This window comes from Camelus dromedarius, chromosome 16 (genome assembly GCF_036321535.1).
Source record: "Camelus dromedarius isolate mCamDro1 chromosome 16, mCamDro1.pat, whole genome shotgun sequence".
Lineage (NCBI taxonomy): Eukaryota > Metazoa > Chordata > Mammalia > Artiodactyla > Camelidae > Camelus > Camelus dromedarius.
In genome coordinates this window covers 54,816,964-54,838,351 of record NC_087451.1, presented here as the reverse complement: position 1 = coordinate 54,838,351, position 21,388 = coordinate 54,816,964, and the positions used below count along the sequence as shown (strand labels likewise).

The following is a 21,388-nucleotide window of genomic DNA, read 5'->3' as shown; positions in this document are numbered from 1 at the left end:
CTGCTTTTTAGAGAAACCGAACTACCACAGTATTGTGGCTTGTGTCTAGCTTGGGCTACATGGCCATGATGGGTTGACATGAGGCTCTGTTTCACATCATCCTCACATCAACCCAGGTTGGATGGAGCCTACACCAGCTAGCTTATTGATGGTTGCTCTGGCAGGGGGGCTGGAACATGGCAAATTGTCCACCAATTCTTAAAAGCATTCACCTAGAAGTAACACACATGACTTCCATCCACCTTTCATTGGCCAAAGCAAGTCACATGGCCATGTCTAACATCAAAGGGCAGGAAAGTAGAATCTTACCATGTGCCAGGAAGGAAGAGACACAGAATACTGATGAACTGTCCTAATCACAACTGCAATCACTCTTTTAAGAGTTTAAGGAAGAGGAATGGGAGATTTTGAACTTTTTTTAGAGATCAGGAGAGGCAGTTAACCACCAAAAAGTAGGAAGATTTTAAGCTGTGTTCAGGCTCCATATAACATCGAGAGCCACCATTTTCTTTGGCCCTTGTCTTTTCAGCTGTGTGTTTTTCTCTAGTGATACTCATCTGCTCGCATACAGGCATAGTGAAAGCAGAGAATTGGATTCATTCATTTAATAGACTTTCTTTAAAAAAAAAAATGATGCCTCCATCATTAAAGCATTAAAGCAGGGACTTCGTTTGTTTTGTTTAATGCTATGCCCCCAGCCTAGAACAATGATTGGTCAGAATACGTGCTTAAGGGTTAAAAATGGATTCCCTCTGCTCTCATTGCCACTTTCTTGGGAATTACAAATCATGTGCATGTGTGTGTGTGTCCTTCCAGACTTTTTTATATGCACAAACATATTTTAAAATTAAAAATATTGTAACATTTATGCATAGTTTTCTGAAACTTTTCCTTCTTCAATAACAGTTGAGTATCTTTCTCTTCCGGTCCCAGGTGATTCAGGATCTCCCAGCTCCACCAGGGTGGCAGCGGTAGGCCCAGCACGGCGAGCCCCCAGCCCTGATCTATGGTCTTGTCCTCCAGGTGCAGGTATGGCCAAGTTGAAGAACCACACCACACACAACCAGTCCCGAAAATGGCACAGAAACGCCGTCAAAAAACTGATCACAACAGTATGAATCTCTTAAGGGGGTGGACCCCAAGTTCCTGAGGAACATGCGCTTTGCCAAGAAGCACAACAAAAAGGGCCTGAAGGAGATGCAGGCCAACAACGCCAAGGCCATGAGTGCACGTGCTGAGGCTATCAAGGCTCTCGTAAAGCCCAAGGAGGTCAAGCCCAAGATTCCAAAGGGCAGCAGCCGCAAGTCTCAGTCAACTTGCCTATATTGCTCACCCCAAGCTCGGGAAACGTGCTCGTGCCTGCATTGCCAAGGGTCTCAGGCTCTGTCGGCCAAAGGCCAAGGACAAGGCTCAGACCAAGGCCGCAGCTTCAGCTGCAGCTGCAGCTCCAGCTCAGGCTCACGCTCAGGCTCAGGCTCCCAAAGGCGCCCAGGCCCCTACAAAGGCTCCAGAGAAGAGGCTTTCATCTATTGATGTGAGGATATAAGGACTAGTGTGACCCCTGGGCTGCTGTCTGCATGGGGCTCATGTCTACGTGTGCTGTTTGTACAAATAAACCTGAGGCAGGAAAAAAAAAATAACAGTTGAGTAAATATTTTTAAGAGTAGATTCAATATTAGAATTGTTTTGGTTTGCAAGAGACAGAAATGTAATTCAAATTGGCTTCAGTGAAAAAAGATGGGTGGGAGGGCTTACTGACTCACATAACTAAATTCCTAGGGACAGCTGACTTCAGGCACAATTGGGTCCAGGTGCCTAAACTTTGTCTTCGTGAATCTTTCACCAGTACATGGCTTTGATTTCCTCTGTTTGGCTTCTCAGGTCAGCTCTTCCATGTGAAGTCAAGATGGCCATAGATATTCCAGACACACTCCACCACCTCTTCTTTCTGTGAGACTGGGAAAAAAAATCACAGGGTGATCTCCAATTTGACCTTCATTCAGATCACATATTCTGCCTTAAACCAATCAGCTTGCCTGAGGGAGGGTTACTACACTGATCGGTCAAGCCAAAGTCATGTGCATCACCCTGGAACTGGGAGGTGGGGCCAGCCCCACCAAATCACGTGCCAGAGAGTAGGAGAGGAGTGGTTCTCCAGAAAGTATGAGATGTGGGGAGGGCTGTGGCTAGAAGAAAGGGTAATGGATGCGGGTAAGCTGAAACAACAGATTTCCATTAAAAGTGGAGTCGTTTTCTCAAAGAGTTTATTTAACATTTTGTTGATTACTAATAAATTGCATCCAAAACTGTTGTACCAGTTTGTCTTACCAACATTGTATAAGTGTTTTTTATCTTTACTTATGAACACTGAACATTATCAATTGTATTTTTTTTTGCCAATTTAGTGGACAAAAATGACATCTCATTATTGTTTTAATTTGCATTTCCCTGACCCTAGTGAGTGTGAGCAACTTTTCATATGTTTATTAGCCTTTTGCATTTATTCTATAAATTATCTCATTACTTTGCCCTTTTTTGATTGGATTTTGTAACTTTCTTACTGATTTATAGGAGCTTCTTGTATATTAAGGGTAGTAATTAACCTTATCTATGTCGTAAATGTTGCAAATATTCCCAAATTAGCATTCAATTTTTAACTTTGTGGTGCCTCACACTGTAATCAAATCTGTTGCTATTTTTCTTTATGGTTTATGAATTTCATGTCTCATAGAAGTCCTTTCCATCCCCAAATTATAAAAAACATCCTTCTATATTCTTTCTTTTATAGTTTAACTCTTTATACTTAGATATTTAATCCATCTGGAATTCATGTTTATATATGGATTTCACTGAAGTATTTCTTTCCCATAGATAGATAGCCACTTGTTCCAGCATGGTCTCCTTTCCTTTGAAATGCTGTTTTTATCATGTGCTAAATTCCCATGCAGTGGGAGGTGGAGACTGAGACATATCTCAGAAAGTAAAACTGAATGAGAGAGTGAGGGGGAGAAAGGTACCCAGGGTGACCACTTTTCCTGTCTGGGTAATTGCCTGGAACTGTGAAGTCAGAAGAGGAGTATGAATAGGGAAGGGGAAATTGGAGCAGGGAGTAAGGTGCTTAGGCCAGTTTGGGGCATGTTACTTTGAGGTGCTCATGGACATGGACATCAGGATATATTTAATGGAAATACATGATAAACCTTTATATTACAATATTCACTGTACACAGACTGCTTCTGGTCTATTCTGTTGATCTGTTTGCCTATTTATTTACTTGATCACTCTACAGATATTTGTCAAGTACCTACTTTGTGTGAAGTCAAATCCTATTCAGACTGTAATATCAACTGTTTATGGTACATTTGGATTAGTGGTGATGCGAGCAGTTTGCACCCAACCCATTATCCTCATATTTTTTAAACGGTTTTTTTTACTCTTGGTACTCCTGTACTCTTCCAGATGAATTTTAGAGTTATCTTTTCTAGTTTTAGTCGAAGGATTCCACTAGAATTTTAAACTGAAGTTGCACTGGATTTATAGAGTGCTTTGGAGAGAATTGACAGCTTCGCTAAAGTCTTCATTGTGAGAAAGCGGCTTCCGTCTCTCCACTTATTCGGGTCTTCTTGTATGTTGTCGATAAAATTTATTCCTCTGTATTTCACAGCTTTAATTGTTGTTATGAATAAAATCATTTTTTCTAACATTTGAAAATTGGTTTTTGTTGGTAAAAATGAAAGCTATTGATTTTTCTACATTTTTCTTTTAACCGGTCATTTTACTGAACTTGCTGATAAGATCTATAAGGCTTCAGTTGAGTCATTGACTTTTCTACGTAGATAATAATATAATCTGCTTGTACTGTTGATTTTACTCTTTTCCAATATCTATATCTCCTTGCTCTTTTTTTCAGATTAACTCTTTTGTTTTATTTGATTATTGCTTCTTTTAATTGACCTTTTAATAGTTTATTGATGAATAATTGATAATACAATAAACTACACATATTTAAGCTGTACTATTTGGTAAGTTTTCACATGAGTACACCTGTGAAATTATCACTATGTCAAGATAACGAACATCTCCACTGCTCCTAAAAGATTCCTCGTGTCCTTTTTAAATTTCTTGCTCCCACTCTTTCTCCACCTTCTCCCCTCATCTCTAGGCAACCATTGCTGTGTCATCTGTCACTATAGATTAGTTTGCATTTTTTAGATATCACATATACATATATAGGGAATCATATCATGTATATTCTTTGCGGTCTACCTTCTTTCACTTAGTATAATCATTTTGAGATTCATCTGTGTTGTTGTGTGAATCAATAGTTCATTGCTTTTTATTGCTTAGTTGTATTCCATTGTATGGGTGTTATAATTTGTTTATTCATTCATTTGTTAATGGACATTTGGGTTTCCAGTTCTTGGCTATTACAAATAAGGCAGCTATGAATGTTTACATACAAGCTTTTGTTTGGCTATATGCTTTCATTTCTCTTGGGTAAGTAACTTGTGAGTTAAATTGCTGGTCATAAGGTAGGTGTCTGTTTAACATTTTAAAACACTGGCAAACTGATTTCCAAAGTGGTTGTACCATTTTACATTTCCATGTATGAAAGTTCCATTTGCTCAACACTCTCACCAACACCTAGTATAGTCATAAAAATATTTCAAGCTGTTCTCATATTGATATCTCACTGTGGTTTTATTTGCATATCCTTAATGATGGATAATGAGCATCCTGCCACATACTTATTTGCCATCTGTATATCTTCTTTGTTGAAGTGTCTGTTCAAATCTTTTGCCCTTTAAAAAACCTGAGCTGTTTATTTTCTTATTAAGTTTTGAGCATTCTTTATATATTCTGGATAAAAGTCCTTTATCATATATATGCTTCGCAAATACTCTCTCCCAGTCTGGGGCTTATTTTGTTTTTATTCCTTTAAAAATATCTTTTAAATAGCAGAAATCCTTAACTTTGATAAAGTCCAATTTTTCACTTTTTAATTTTATGACGTTTTATCTAAGAAATCTTTGCCTAACCCGAGGTCGCAAAGATTTTCTCATATGTTTTCTTCAAGAAATTTTATACTTTTAGGCTTATGTTTAGGTCTAGGATCCACTTTGAGTTAATTTTTATGTATGATGTAGGGTCTATCATTTTGTATATGGATATCAATTTGTTTCAGGACCATTGTTGAAAAGACTGTATTTTTCTCCCCTAGATTGTCTTTGCATCTTTGTTAAAAATCAATTGACCATATATGTATGGGTCTAATTATAGACTTTCTTTTCTCTTCCTTTGGTCTATTTGTCTATCTTGATGCCTACATGCACTCTCTTGATTGTTGTAGCTTTCTAATAATCTTGAAGTTAGGTAGTGTATGTCCTCCAAATTGTTTTTTTTTTTTCTAAAGAGTGAAGCAATTTATTAACCCAGCTTTTGTTCTAACGTTTCTTGGTGGCAGCTGCCACCTGTCTGGAGCTTCTGTCCAGCTCTCTCTGTCCCTGAAATATCAGCTTGTGACCCCGATCTTGGTTCTCGTCCACCATTTTCAGCCCTTCCAGGGCTTGGAGAACATGGCAGGCTATGTTCTTGGGTCCCTGCTGAAGTGGCTGGGCATGATGTGGTTTCTGGGATGTCCCCATAGACTTTGGTCATGGAGGCAACCTAGCACAGCCGCAGAGATAGAGGTGCAGCAATGTGGAAGCCGCTCTGTGTAAGAACCAGCTCTCATTGTAGTGAGCAAGCACTTTATGCTTGGCCAGCTTGATGGTGTCCACACATTCAGGGAGTTTTAGTTTCCTGGACTCTCTTAGGGAGGCTGCCAGACCTCTGAGGATCTCCTGCTTGTTCACATCTTTTATAGTAACTCCAGGCGTGTGTGGTCTCCTTACTGCCAGTCAGGTAAGGGCTCACAAACGTTCCCCCCCCCCCCCAATTCCTTTTCGAAGTTGTTTTGGCTATTCTAAGTCCCTTGCATTTCTATAAGAATTTTAGAATCAGCTTTTCAATTTCTACAAAAAAGTCTGATGGGAATTTGGGCTTGTGTTGAATTTATAGATCAATTGGGGGAGAATTGATATCCTAACAGTATCGAGTTTTCTGATCCATGAGCATGGTATGTCTCAGCATTACTGAGTCTTCCTTAATTTCTCTAAGCAGTGTTTTGTAGTTTTCAGTTTACAGGTCTTGTATATTTTCAGTGTACAGGTCTTTGCCAGACTTATCCCTATGTAGTTCACTTTTTTTGATCCTATTGTACATGATATTATTCTTTAAAATTTCAATTTCCAGTTGTTCATTGCTAGTCTATAGAAATAGAATTGACTTTGTATATTAATCTTATAACTTACAGTCTTGATAAACTCATCTTTTAGATCTAACAACTATGTTTTAGAGCCCATCAGATTTTCTACATGGAAATTCACACCATCTTCACATAAAGACAGTTGTACTTCTTCCTTTCAATTCTAGATGCCTTTTCCCCCTTGCCTTAGCACACTGACTAGACTCTCCAGTACGATATTAAATTGTGATGACGAGAGTGACATCCTTGCTTTGTTCTTGATGTTAGCAGGAAATCTAGGGTTCTTTCAGGAAAATTTACACTTTGAGTGGCTCCCTGTAGGGTCTTGGATTCCTTTCTCTGTTGGGTTTTACTGTTAGTACAATCTAATCTGCTTTAAAATTCTAGTACATTTTTCTTTGTCATTTCAAAGGAATTTTTGAGGATGGAGTGGTAAACATATACAGCCTTCTTGAATCAGAAACCCAGTGTTAGGGTTTCGCCAGGCAAATGTAACCACAAAAGACTGAGGGTAAAGAGTTAAGATGATCTGATAAAGCAGAGACTTTAGGCTGTAAAGGGAAGAGACTGAAGGAAGGGAGCTGATGGATGTGGGAAAACATCTCCAGGTCAAATGACACAGGAGTGAAGAACAGTTGTCTGAGGAGCAATTGAACAAAAGGAGCAGAAGATGAGGTCAGAGAGGGAAATGTGAGCACTTACCGGTGACGACAATGTACAGGATTTGAACAAGCTTGTGGGCAGAGGAGAAAGTGATTAGTCATGTGAAGGGTATAGAATGGAGAGGCTGGGACTTTAGTTACCCAGGGGGCACTAATGGGTGGGATGCCAAAAGTTTTCAACAAATGAGAGGCAGTGCTGGGAGGTCAGTGGACAACACCAGGGAGGGGGTTAGAGGGTGGCACAGGTGGATAGAGCAGGGCTTTGGCAAGAAAGTGACAGAGTGATGGAAGCAGCAATGGGGAGCTCGGAAGGATCTGACCCCACCTCCCAAATCTGGCCCCACTTCCTGATCCTGAGGTTGGGGATGAAGCTGAGTGAGTGGCCAGAGAAGGAGTGACAGGACCAATGATGACCCAGGGGAGGTGCAAGACTTTCTTCCCACTTCTCGGGTTCCAACTCCTCTACCTCTGGTTACATCTGGGGATTAGGGTCCAGCCCTGGCCCAGAGCCCAGGGACAACAAGGCTGAGCGTGGCCAGCAGCCCAGAGGTAGAGAAGAGCAAGGGCTTTGGATTCCTTGGATGACTCACTTCACTTTTCTGAGCCTCAGTTTTATCAGCTCTAAAATGCGATTTTAAACACATAGTGGGTAAATTAAATAAATTAATATCCTAAGTCTTTAAGAATTGCCTCAACTATGATTATCTTATATTCCTTGGGTTAGATTCCGATTTTCCTGTTTCCCTATGAGGAGCTCCCTGATTTTGACCAGAAGCCCACCCACCCCCGACCCAAGCTGAATCTGCCCCACCCCTTAGACATGAAGAGCTGGGGACCCACTCCTCAGGGCTGCCTCAGAGCTTTGAAGGTGGTCCCGAACCACAGGCTCTTACAACCTCTGGGATACTTGCCTCAGATTTAGGGCTGGTCCTAGACAGGAGGCTGGGCAGCCATTAGTCTGCAACAGGACAAGGAGCAGAGGCCGCGCAGTTCCTGGAAAGAGAGGGAGCCAGAAACAACCAGTTTCTGGGCCAGGCATGGTAGGGGAGGAAGGGGATTTGCTGGTCTCCCGGAGCTGGAGCAGGGCTGCTCACCTAGGAGGCTGGTAGTGATGGAATACACAGCTGGCTACTCAGAGCGAAGCATCTGCCCTCTGCACTCTTCCCGTTTTCTAGACCCAGAAGCAGAGAACCCCAGAGTGACTTGCTCAAGCTCCCACAGCTTGAGGTGGGAATTAGTGTGAGCAATTATGGGGTGCTGTCTCTACTTGTGGCTCAGTCCTTGTCTTAGTATCCACCCAGAGACAGCAGGGGCTGGTTTCTGTTTCCTCTTGCCTCCCAAAGTCTAGAAGATAGTCCTACTCCCCAAGTCAGTAAGTATTTGTTGACCATTGAAGGACTGTTGGGCACTGTGTTAAGTGGCTTATATCTGCACATGCTCCCTCTAATCCTCCTAGGCCCATTTTACAGATGAGGAAACTGGAGAACAAAGAAGTTATGTGCTTAGGAAGGAAGATGGCAGAGTTATCAGGTGTCAGAAGGGATCTGAGTCTGAATCTTGCCTCTGCCACTAATTAGCTTTGTGTCCTTGGGCAGTCACTTAACTTCCCTGAACCTCGGTTTGCTTATCTGAGAGTGGCTTATCTCATGGGATCCGTGTGGGGCCCTAGAGGCCTGGTCCAGGGTGGAGACAGTGAGAGAGGGCTGAAGACTGAGGCCTGAGTCATTTCTTGGGTAGAAGGAGCCTTGCCTCTTTCCTGGGAGGTGATGAGAGGTGAAGGGGATGGGGCTTTGGGGACCAACAGATGTGACTTCTTAGCCCACTTACTCACTGTGTGACCTCCGGGAAGGGACTTACATTTCCCTTTACTTCTTTACTACTGAAATTTAAGCTTCAGTTTGTACATCAGTGAAGAAGGGGAAAGCCTATCTACCTCTTGGGCTTGTTGTCAGGAAGAAATGAAGCCCTGGTGCAAAGTGCCCCTAGTAGGTGCTTAATAAACACAGTGTCCGGGTGCCCCCTCTACCATCCTTTCCAGGAGACTCTCTCGAAATGCAACCCCCACCCCAATTTTGGCCCCTTTAAACTAGTTAGTCTCTAACATCTGTGCAAAGAGTTCACTTTGATCTTCCCTCCCCAATCAGGAGAGGTGTCCCTTTGAACAGACTGGAGGACGTGGTCAGGGTGGCTGGCAGCTTGAAGAGAATGCTCACTCAGCCCCTGTACCCCTGCCCCTCTCCAGGTGACTCCTCCCTTCCCATAGCTACATGTTCTTTCCAAATCATGGCACTTAAAATCCTTGCAGGCATCTGCAGGACGTACCCCGAGCTTCTTAGCTGGGCATTCACCATTAATCGGCCTTCTTCAGTGTTAGCCCACCTGTGCCCACTCTCTCTTGCTGCCATTCCTGGTCAGCCTTCTATGCCCTCGCCCCCCACCCCAGCACACCCCAAGCTCACCCCTCGGCCAGGAACACCCTCCCCCATCTTCTCCAACCAGCAAAGTCCTGCTCTCTTTTCAAGGCCCACTTCAAATATTAATCACCTCTCCAAGAATCACATTTCCCAGACCCACTCCCCTGCAGGAAACTGCTCAACCCCCAGGCTAGCTGGGCACACTGCTCATGGGGGGGGGGCAGTGGGATGGTGTCTGCAGGTGACAGCTCTTGGCTGAACACTTGCCCAGTGGCCTCCAGGGTCTCCTGTGCTTGTTCCCAGCCCCCATCTGGGCTCTGAGCCCCAGAGGTAGCAAGTGTACCCCTCATCCAGCAGGAAGGCTCTGACTCCACCCCACTTGGCGATGTGCAAGGCTGTATAGTACAGATGGGGATGTTGAAAATATCCGTGACATATTCCAAACTGGCCTACTTTCCTATCACGAGAGAGTCTGAGACTGAGACGGGCGAGGACAAGTGAGATGGGAGTTTGGGACCCGTTCCCACCTTTTTCTTCCTCAGCTCGGTTGTTAGACAGGACAGGGATTTGCAGCTTCTCCCTACAGTCTCCGCCCTGTTCTGGGGTTGTGTGGCTGTTGGTGGAGGAGTAGGGGTGAAGAGGGCCTGGGTCCTATCTTGGGAATCTCCCAGTAGTGGAGACCATCTCATTGGACTTGAGGGCTGAAGGCTTGGGTTCAAGTCCTGGTTCACCTGTGAAGCCTCGGGCAAATTTCTTAACTTCTCTGGGCTTTGGTTTTCTCATCAGCAGAATGGGCTACTCATGGGCTAGTCATAATCCTTGCTAGCCCTCCTCGGAGGCTTGATTATGGGATTGCTTTGAAGACTGTAAAGGGCCCTGCCAGTCCCCAGCCTTTTCACCTTGCCTAGGCTGTGCCCTCACACGGTGGCTTAAGCGGTCACCTGCTCCCGCCTTCTGCATCCCAGCAGGCCTGGTGAGGCCTCCACCCTTAATCCTGGCTTAAGGATCCCTAAGTAGGGAGTCACCCACTGTCCTTGCGTGGTGCCAGGCCATTATCATCCCTGCTGCATTGGCTGGAAGTTCACACTGGGAGCTAACTTCAGCCTCTCTCGCGCTCTCATTTTTTTTTTTGGTTGGGGGAAGGTAATTAGGTTTATTTATTTATTTTTAGAGGAGGTACTGGGCATTGAACTCAGGACCTCATGCATGCTAAGCATGGGCTCTACCACTTGAGCTATACCTTCCCCCCTAACTTCAGTCTCTCCTGCTGACATGGAACCCCCAGGCATCCTCTGGTTTGTCTCTTCCTTTACACACGAGGTGATCATTATTTTAGTTTTTCCATTTTCAGGCTAGATGTTCCTCCACTCCCTCTGTTTCTTGAGATGGGCAGGATCCTTGGGGCATTTTTCTGACTCTGATGAAGCTGGGCTTCTTCCTGCTGTCAGGTCCCTCCCTCAATTTTGGATTCTTCCTAATGGAGGGATGAGATGGAGGTGGGCAGTCTCTGCTTCAGTTTCCCTAGCTGGCACACCATGAGAGAAACAAGTGGCCGAATTGGGAAAAAAATTGGTTGCTATGGTGCCATTAATCAGGGCAAAACCAGAAATAATGATTCATACGCAAAAATCTTATTATGCCTGTACCCCTTATCCAGCCATGCTAATTTTTGGAATCTATTGCACAGATAAATTTATATTGTGTAAAACAAAGTAACTACCAGGAAAGCTCTTGCACCACAGCCTAAATATCCATCAACAGGGCACCTTTATATGTGTTGACGCAGAACAATCTCTAGTTTATGTTGTTGAGTGTGTGGAGTATGCTGCCACTTGGGTAATAGGACACAAAGGAAGTGCTTGTGAACACACGGACAAGCCCTGGAAGACCAAAGAAACTGGGAGTGGTCTTTGCTTGCAAGGCTGGGCCTGGGCGATCAGGAATAGAGGCAGTGGTGGGGAAATCGACTTCTCTCTTTGGCACTTCTTGAATTTTACATCACATGCAAAGGGAATTTCCTATTTAAAAAAAGTCAAATAAATTTTTTTTCCAGTCCTTAAAAATCTTGTCTGTACTCATTTTTGGCCCCAGTCATATCCCAGTGGTCATGACTGAGAAGGTCTGACCCTGGGTGAGGAAGGTGAAGCCAGGAATGGATGAGTCAGGGAGTGTTATAGAGGCCTGGGTCCTGTCTTGGGAAGATGCTCCAAGTTCCCCTAGCATGGAAGAGATGCACATGGAGGAGCAGCCATCGGAGGGCCTGGGGGAACTGGGACAGCAGAATGCCCAGAACAGATGCCCCGAGGGTGGAGGAGACAGAGGGGACCAAGGGGACGAAAACTCTGCCCGTGTGGAGCAGACAGATGGTCACAAATAAAACTAAGTTGGTGTTAAAAAAAGCCCAGGGGAGAGGGAATTTCAGCAAGAATGTGTTTGTGTTTGTATTTCTGTTTGAGGAGGGCTGGGGTGGAGTTGGGTAAGGCTTGGTTGAGGAAGTGGAATTTGATCTGAGCCTGGAAGTGGATGTCATGTGTCGACAGGTGCAGAGGAAGGAAAGGACAATCCCGAGGTGGGGAATAGTATGGGCGATGGTGTGGAGTGTGAAGGGAAGACAGGGCATGCATGTGTGTGTGCGTGTGTGTGTATTTTGTTGGAGGTGACCAGAGATAAGGACGGAAAGATTGGGGAGAGAACAATGAAGAGCATGGAATGCCAGCTTAAGAAATTTACTGAGTGGGTCAGGCATCCTCCTCTGACGTGAACAGGTCCTTAAGGCAATGCTTCTCCAACTCTCTGTGGTGAAGGATCTTTATTTTTTTTTTCATTTCCAGTTGATTGTGAACCCACGTTATTTTTATAAAACAGAGCACAAATGACCATGCACTTGGCTGTGTGGCAATGTCAAATTGCTCTGAAGGTTTCTCAAATACTACTCTTCATTTCTGTACTCATCTTGTGGACCACACTTTGAGTAGCCTTGCCTGAGGGGTCCTTGGAGGGGCTACAGAGGTCAGAGAGGCCCACAGATTTTCTGTGGCTGGGCATGAATGTTCATTTGTCTAAGGAGAGGGTGCAAAGTGGCTGTCAGGACTCCAAAAGGTTCAGGGTCCCCATAGGCCACAATCCTCTGCTCTAGGGAGTGGTCACTGAAGGTCTTTGAGAGGAAGGATCTAGAGAGGCTTTAGAGCCAGGGGTGGGGGAGCAGCAGATGTGTCTGATTCATCCTGAGACCCTTCCCTTCCCCACCTGCACCCAGAGGAGCCAGCCCAGGGCTTAGCACAGGGAGAAAGGATTGAGGGGAGTGAGAGATTCAGAGAGCCGGGGCCCCACTTAGGGGGTGATTAAAATAATCTGTGGGAAAGAAGAGGCCTTTTGAAAGCTATGCTTGAAGTAAGAATGATCGGGGTGGGGGGCCTGCCATTGGGGCAGATGGCACGATGTGAGCTGGAGATGGGAAGCTTGATCAGGCGTCTGCTGCCTGCTCGGGAAGCAGGAATCTGAAAGGGAGGCTCCCTTGGGATATGAGCCAGGCAGAGCAGGAGGCTGCTGGGATGCAGTCTGAGTTCAGAAAACAGCATCCTGGGATTCAGTAAGCATCTTCCAAATCTTCAGAATGGATGCCTGTTGCCCCAGAGCATCGGGAAATGCTGTGACTTACTTGGGTTCAAGCTCCTGTTTCCAAGAAAGGCAGACTCCAAATCTGCAGATGTGTCTACTTAATGAACTCCCTGAAAAACTCCTACTTCATTATTCCTTTTTTTTTTTTTTTGAGGTGAAATTCACATAACATGAAATTAACCATTATAAATTGAACAACTCAGTGGCATTTAGTGCATTCACCATGTTGTGGAACCACCTCCTCTATCTACTTCCAAAACATTTTCATCATCCCAAGAGGAAACCCCATGTCCATTAAGTGATTGCTCCCCATTTCTGCCCCCAACCCCTCCCATCCAGGCAAATCTCAACAAATTCACCTATTCTGAATATTTCATATAAATGGAATCATACAATATATGACCTGTATTTGCTGGTTTCTTTCACTGAACATGATGTGGAGTTTCATCCATGTTGAAGTGTGTATTAGGACTTCATTCCTTTTCATGAATAAATAGTATTCCATTGTATGGATAGATCACAAATGAGTTCATTTATTCATCCACTGAAGGACATTTAGGCTACTGGGTCATACAGTAACTCTATGTTTAACTTTTGAAGGAATTGACAAACTGTTTCTCATAGCTACTGATCCATTTTAACTCCCTACCAGCAGTGTATGAGGGTTCCATCCACTTTCACTATTAAACAGGTGATTGCTGTGAAACTGGAAGGCAAAGAGATGGTTACCGGGTGCTAGCATGGGTGAAATAGGTGAGGATGATACTTGCTCCATTCCCCTACTGCCCAACCATAGGCTTGTAAGGCTGGTTGGCTGGCCTGGGAAGGATGCTGGCTGGAGTCCGGAGAGGGAGTGTCTTTGCTTTTCTTTTCCAAAGCAAATGGATGGTGAAATCTCGAGCCTCAAAGCTAAGCAGGGTGTGGTCCTACAGGAGCTGGGCTTGTGGTCTAGGCATCCAGGAACTTCACTGCTTTGCACAAAGCCTTATTTAAGTTGTCATTAATCAAACAATAATATAGAGAACAACAATAACAACAAAAAACCCCAGTGGCTCACAATCTGTCCTCTTAATGATGGATACAGACTGCCTGCCTTCTTCTCCCTGCTCTAGTCCCTTCTCATCTTTCTCCTCTCTTTCTTTTCTTTCTATGTCTGGATGACTGAATAGAAAGGAAGTGAGGAGCTGTATGCATGTTCGTGGACTATATCCACAAGCCCTTTTCCCCACCCACTTAGGCTCCAGGAGGTCATCCCAAAGTGAAGCGGGATGCTGGGAATCCTCTCCCATGCCTTTATTCCCTCCTCCTCCCAGGAGAGGAAACCCATTGGCATCTGCAGCACCGAGCATGGTGGCATGCAGCTGAGGGGCAGGAGATCCAGTTCTGGTCATCTCCATCCATCAGTATCAAAGGTCAAGGTTGGGAGAGGGAGGAGTCACCAGAGGCACTTACGGTGGCAGGAATTGGCTTTGGTAGTGATTTAAGGAAAGGAGAGGAGAGGTACATTCATCTGTGTCACAAAGTTCTCCTCCACACTCCCTATGTGACTTGCCGGTTGAGCCATACTAGCAGGCAAAGCCCTAAGCTGGGAAAGCAAGAAGGTAGTCTCTACCCTACTGGTTCTCAAAGTGTGGTTCCTACCCCCACAGCGCTTGGCAACTTGGTAGAAATGCAAATTCTCAGGCTCCTCCTCAAACTGACAGACTCAGAAGCTTTGGGGGTGGGATCCAGCAACCCATGGTTTAGCAAGGCCTCCAGGTGATTCTAATTCTTGCTTTAGTTTACAAACCACTATCCTAAGAAAGTAAAAATTTAAATTAAAAAAAAAAAGTGAAGCCCAGAGAAGGAGGGTAACAGCTTAGCAGTAGAGTGCATGCTTAGCATATTTGAGGTCCTGGGTTCAATCCCCAGTACCTCCATTAAAATAAAAAATAAAAATAAAAAACTTAAAAAAAAAAAAAAGGAACCACCGTCCTGCCCTGAGGGGGAGCCCCAGTTAATGAAGGGCACTCAGTGCTCCCAGTCTGATGGGGGAGACAGGACCCTTGCTTGCCATCTGACAGGGAAGACAGAGCCTTGTGGTCAGAAAATTCTCAGTCAGAGGGGGACAGCTAAGTTTCTCCATGCAAGTCCCTCTCGTAGGGTCCCTCCCTACTGCAGCACCAGAGTTTCTTTGGAGGGGGCTGGCTACAGTTAGGACCCCAGAGAATCTCCCCCTTCCACTTTTTCTCTCCATTCTTCAGAAAGCAGGTTTGAAGTGCTAATGAGGACATCAATTATTGAGCTTCATTAGCATTCATTACAATAACAAGAAAGGGAGGGGGGACCAAAAGGAATGGAGGAGGAGCTTCTGAAATTTACTGCTACTTACTCCTCTCCTATAGGGTGAGGGGCGGAATGGGAGAGTGAGGAATGCAACAGGAGAGGTTTAAGGGTTCTAGAAGGCTAGGCTGTGGTCCAAAGTCTGCCAGTCTAGGGTGGAGGGAAGCAGCCTCCACTTCCTCAACTCCCCAACCCAAACCAGCCCCAGGAGTCAGATCGCTTGTCACTTTCTTTCCAGAACGGGGCTCTCCACAGCCCCCTCAATGCCTTTGGGCCACCCTTGGTGGAGTTTCGATGGTCCAAATGGGACTCAAGAAATGCCCTAGCCAGACAGTAACCCTGCTGGCAGAGTGCTTTCTCGAGGATCTGGGGTGGTGGACTCCAAGGTGGCAGAGTGAGCGATTTGGGGTGTCCCAGCCATCATTTTCATATCACCCTTTTCCCTGTGCCTTTCCCTAGAGGCCCATGTGCCCCTCTCTGCCCACCTCCCTCTTCCTGCCCAGACATTTGTCCAGGTGCAACCCCTGTTCAGAACGCACCTTGGGAAAGAAGTGAGGCTGAGAATTCTCACCTCTAGGGTGCTCCCTCACCATCCAGCTCCCACTCCCACAGGCTCCCAGGAACAGGCGAGTAAGCTGGGCAGAGTGAGAAGGGCAAGGTGGGTGGTTCCAGTCCCTCAAACAAGCTAGCAGCCCTCTCCCAACCAAGCACAATAAAAGGAGGCAGGAGAGAAAGGCGAGAGGGAAGTTACCTGTTGAGGAATGAGAGTGGGGGTGGGGTGGCACCTGAGGCATCTCAGGTGGAGGCAGCTGGCACATTGCTTGTGCCTGGGCACCATGCCAGCTTCCAGAAGCAATTCTGGTCTCTTGGCTGGAGAAATAATACCTGGATTGCTCTCGCCCTGATCAGAGGAGTTAGCTTCCTCAGCCTTCTCCCTTCACCAGGAGCCTTGGCTTTAGAGATCTGATAGGAGGGCAAGGAGACACCTATCTTCCTGGGGTTGGAGGGGATTGGGTGGGATCAGCAAGGGTCACCGGTGTCAGGCTATCCATTCTCTGGCTCACTTTGGGCGCAGGGGTCTTTGTTCCTGTTCAGGAGCTGTATCCCTTCTCACCCTTCCATGGGCCCATGGAGTCCCCTATCCTGGATTGGGCAGCTATGGATGAAGTCATTGAGGGGAGGAGGGAGTCAAATGAGCTCACAGCTATGATGATAATCAGAAATGTTAAGGACCCGTCTTTATTTTTTATTTATTTTTAAAGTGAAAGCAAGTTTATTTAGAGAGATACACACTCCATAGACAAAGTGCAGTCTGTCTCACTCAGAGGGAAAACAGCTTAGGAGATGCATACTCCATAGGCAGAATGTGGGCCATCTCAGAAAGGTGAGAGGGAGAGACCGAGAGGTGTGGAGTGTTTAGTTTAAAGTAAAAGCAGATACACACTCCATAGACAGAGTGTGGGCCGCCTCAGACAGCAAGAGAGAGAGCGACCACAAGGTGCAGAGTTGTTAGGTTTTATGGGCTCGGTAATTTCATATGCTAATGAGTAGGAGGATTATTCCAACTACTTTGGGGAAGGGGCAGGGATTTCCAGGAATCAGGCCCCCCGCCCACTTTTTGACCTTTTATGGTCAGTCCAGGAACTGTCATGGCGCCTGTGGGTGTGCCTTGAGGCTCAAGGTCTACTGGAAGTCGAATCTTTTGCTGTCTTGGTTCTAACCAGTTTGTCCTGTCTTCAGTTGCTCTGTCTTTCAAAAGCGAGCTACACAAATCAACTGATTTTAAAGTCCCAACTCTGATTTTAGCTCCTCACTATCGAAGAGGCCCTCTTGATGCCTGGGGTCGCCTTAGGGTGGAGACCGATGGATTTATTGTCTTGCTGACACCTTTAGAATTATTCCCCATCTCTTGGGGCTAGTTCACAGAGTCCTTCTCCCCAAGTCCCCAAACCAGTAGCTTCTTGGCATTTAGTGTAAAGACCAGAAAAACTTCCATGTGAGGGGACAAGCATCTTTCCAATTGTCATCCAGGGGTTAACGCCCAGTTCCTTAACCCTGAAATAAATAACTGTCTTAACTTTCAGCCACATTCCTGAGCCCAGCTCTCTTCTTGTCCTTTATGGTCATGAGACGGGTGTCAGATGGTAGTCCCTGCTTCTGGCAGCCCACAGGGTTAGATGATGATGGTGGTGATTTAAAAAAAAAAAAAAAGAGAGAGAGAGGCTGGGAGCTTTGGAGCCAGGCAAGTCTGGGTTTGAATTTCACCCTTGCTACTCTTGGACTGGGCAAGGGGCTATGCCTCTCTGAGCCTCGACTCCTATATTTCTGAAATGGGGCTGAAAATGGCCACTTCTGCAGGATGGCTGAGAGGCTTAAATTAGAGAATAAAGGTAAAGTACCTGCTGATTCCCTTCCTCTTAGGCGGGTACAATGTGGGGAAAGGAAGAGACCTCATCTCATGGGGAGAACCTGAGGGGGAGGTGAAGGGCAGGGTCCTATGTAGGTGAGTGGGGGGCCTGGATGGAGGAGCAGCAGTGTGGGCCCCAGCCTCTGGGCTCTGAGAGGCTTAGGAGGTGGTGTCCATGCAGCTGAAGGGAAGACACCTCTTCCCATGCTGACCCCTCCCCTACACAGGGCCTGCTTCCTTCTGTGCCCATCCTGGGCAGGCGGCCAGGCAGGGAGCTGGACAGGTGCCCACAGCACACTCAAAGGCCAAAAGATGGGCACCGTCCAGTTGGCAGAGGGAGAGGCAACTGGCCCAGGAGGGGAGCAGTCAGGGTGCCGACTGCGGGGGTCGTGCGCCCAGACGGTACGTCCGGACACAGCTCTTGGCTGCCCTCCTGAGCTGTCCCACTGGAGCTGGGAAGGGCCCCTCCTCTTCCTATCCTGGCCGGGCCACCTAAGTTATTGCAACTGGAGAATAATCTCTAAGGGGCATCTGGGACTTGCCCCCAGCCAGGCATGTGGCTGGCTCAGGGCAGGCCTGGCAGGGGTAAGGAAAGTGGGAGAACCTAGATTAAGGCTGCAACTGGGTAGACCAGGAAGTAGGGAAACCGGTTTGTCATTCGGGCTACTTGGGGTGGGGTCTCCTCTCCTGCCTCTGCCTGCCTGCCACTCTGCGTGGTGGCCTATAGCGCAGCCATGTGCTGTTCCCCTTTCTTGCTCATCTAAGCTGGCTTTGGTAATGTCTGGAGTAAATACAAGGGGCAGCGGACTCGGCCCACCTTCCCTTCCTAGAGAGAAGCTTGGGAGAGAAGGGACAGGACAGAGAATTTGAGAGAGAGAGGGAGCAAGCAACCAGGACAACAGGAGGGGTCAGAGTCACCTGGAGAAGTCTGTGGAGCCAACAGGTAGGCCAAGGTGGGACGGGGTTGGGGTAAGGCAGGGATGGGGCAGAGGGGCTCTCTGCAGGCTTCGGTGGAGGTGGCAACGGTGTGAGAAGGGGCAAGAGCTGAAGCGCCCTCCTTTGGGGTCCTGCTTGGGCCAACTCCCCTCACTCACAGCACCGACCGCTGCAGTTCTAGCAGACTCCTGCAGGAGGGGCCGCAACCCGAGCTGGGGGCAAGGAGATAGCCCAGCAGGGGGCGCCGGGGTCCTGGGTCCCCTCGGCTGAGGCGCGTCTAAGGAGAGGGTGAGGAGGTCCTCCCGTCAGAGGCAGAGGAGGGTCCAGATTTTCTCTGCATAGGGCGACTGTGGCTTTCGGAGGTCACCTTGGCTAAAGAGTGGTCCCCCGGTCTCTCCCTGCCCCGTCCCTCTCTAAATGCTTCTCCATCCCGAGGGCTTGGAGACTGAGAAGTTCCCCACCCTCGAGGTGCAGCCCCCTCCTCTGAGCAGCTCTGGGTCCTAGGCATTTGTCTTTACCATAGAGTGAGGATTGCTTGGGGTGGGAGAAGCAGGTGCAACGGGGAGGGGAGCGTGAGTGAGCCCAGCACCCCCCGCACGGCCGCGCTCTGCGAGATCCCGCCATGCAGCTGGGGGGCGCGAGGCGCCGGCCCGCTCCCCTACCGGCTCCCCGCCACCCCAGCGGCCCTTTGTGCGTTCTGGCCACACGCGCGTACCCGCTCCGCGCGCGTGCCCGCCCGCAGTGACACACCCGCGCCGGCGCGCGCGCGCACACACACACACACATAGACACACACACACACACACACACACACACTCTCTCTCTCGCTCTCGCACACTCGGTGACACGCCCGCGCGCGCGCGTACCCACACGCCCGGCCGCCGGCGCCCTCCCAGCTGGTCCACCCCGGCGGGGCCCGCGCCCCGGCCCGCCCGCCTGGCACCGCGCCCCGGGGCTGGGGCCCAGCGAGGAGCCCGCGAGGCAGCGAGAGGGCGAGAGCCAGGCAGGCCGGCCCGGGGCCCCCGCCCCCCGCGCCCCCGCCCGATGGGGAACGCTCCGTCCCAAGGCATGTCCCTGTCTCTCTCCTCCCTAATGTGCCTCCATGCTTAAGTGGAAGGTATTTCTGTTTTCTTTGTGTGTTTTCCCCTCGGCCGGGGGCGGGGGCGGCGGCCGGGCCGGGGAGGCGGCGGCCGGCTGGGCTAGGGATGCTCGGGACGCAGGTGTGTGGGGGGCAGGGGACCGCGGCGCGCGGGGCTTGGGAGAAAGACCCGGGCGAGAGGAGTGTTGGGACCAGAGAATGGGTCAGGCACTGGCGCGGCTGGAGAGCGGGTGGGGAGGGCCTCGTGAGGCTTGGGGGAGGGGGCCCGAGGGGCTAAAATTTCAAGGGGCTTGTGTGGAGGAGGGAGGAGCAGAGAGAAGAGGAAGGGAGATGGATAGTGAGGAGAGTGGGGGAGGGGAGTGGTCCATCCCAGGTGGACGAAGAGGACGCAAGGGGAGGCAAAGGGGATGGAGAAGTGGTGGGAACATCAAAGGCCTCTCTTAATCGCAGGTCCCAGAATGGGGTGCACGCCCTTGGATGGTGGTGGTAGGCGCTTTGCGCCAGCCCCCCGGGGAAGGAAGGGGATGAGTATATTATGGGGCTGGCTGTGTTGCCAGGATACAAGCCTGTATTTCCCCACCCCCCTCACCTCGAGGCCCTAGCCCTGGAGACCTCGGAGCCTAGGCAGCAGTTGCAGAAACTGGGGACCCGCTCCCCGCTCCGCTAGCGGATAGGGAGGGGCCACGAGGGGGAGGGGTTGGGGGAGGGCCCATTTGATCTTAAGCCCTCCCATTGTAAAGACCAGAGGGCAGGGGAGGGCGCCCCCAGCTGGGGAGAGCATTTAGGGTGACTGAGGAGGTAGGGACTGCCGGTGGCTGAGCGGCAGAGGGCGGGGCTGGGGAGGGGACGCGTGTTGGCCCACCCTCCCCTCCCACGCACCCCCTTGCTACGTCAGAAACTCCCGGGCCAGCTCCGAGTCCTGTCGGTGGGGGCAGCAGGATGCTGGTGGAAGCAGAGGGGGCCGGCCGGGTGCCTCCGCAGCTCGGCTGGCAGGGCCTGGCGGGGCGTGTGCGGCTGCTAGTGCAAGCCCCTCCGCCCCACCTCTCCCCATGCAGCCCTGGCAGTGCCTGCGGCGCTTTGCCCTGGCCTGGTGGGAGAGGACAGCGGAGGGCAGCGCCCGATCTCCCAGGGAGGAGGCTGGACCGAGGGACCCCGGGGGCCGAGGGGAGCCAGGTGAGCGGAAACAGGGATTGTGTGAGGAGGAGATCCCGGACTGTCAGCCCCTGTCCCCAAATTCTATGAAATCAGGCAGTCTTGCAGCCCCCAACTTTAAGAGAAGTGGGTTTCTCCAGCGGAGGATTCCTGGATAGAGTCTTTCAAGTGGAGATGTTGGAGCCACTGTTGTTTTGGGGAGGGGAAAACAGATGAGGGCTGGGAGTTGAGGGTAGATGACCAGACTTCCAGGCTTGTGGGTCTGAATATTCCTTGATATTGGGTTTGAGCACTTTGGTGGGGGGAGGGGTAGGATACCTTCTTTCCAACTCTGGATAGCTTGGTCTGGGTGACCTTGAGCCAACCGCTTTGCTAACTCCGTGCCTCAGTTTCTCTCATTCCCTTCCCTATCCCTCTTGCTGGTCTTAAAGAATTGACGATGCATCTGACAGAGACTGTCACTGTGAAAAT

The 21,388-nt window shown here is 48.6% G+C and overlaps 1 protein-coding gene and 2 pseudogenes across 13 annotated transcripts in view; 2 read left to right on the top strand and 1 right to left on the bottom strand.

Annotated features, from left to right (window-relative positions):
• The first annotated feature begins 1,024 nt into the window (after positions 1–1,024).
• LOC105106966 (large ribosomal subunit protein eL29-like) lies at positions 1,025–1,631 on the top strand (annotated as a pseudogene).
• A 3,813-nt stretch (positions 1,632–5,444) lies between these two features.
• On the bottom strand, positions 5,445–9,455 carry LOC105106967 (small ribosomal subunit protein eS19-like; annotated as a pseudogene).
• Positions 9,456–19,708: 10,253 nt separating this feature from the next.
• The window catches only part of SRCIN1 (SRC kinase signaling inhibitor 1), a 69,930-nt gene continuing 68,250 nt past the window's right edge, over positions 19,709–21,388 (top strand). For 7 of the 13 annotated variants that reach the window (XM_064496013.1, XM_064496017.1, XM_064496016.1 and 4 more), the window contains exon 1: positions 20,730–20,938. In XM_064496013.1, the coding sequence (XP_064352083.1) occupies positions 20,815–20,938 (124 nt within the window). In that variant the 5' untranslated portion in view covers positions 20,730–20,814. Of the gene's footprint in view, positions 19,784–20,727; positions 20,939–21,388 lie in introns of those variants that run through there. The other 6 variants (XR_010384665.1, XM_064496015.1, XM_064496018.1 and 3 more) reach the window with 5 other exon arrangements.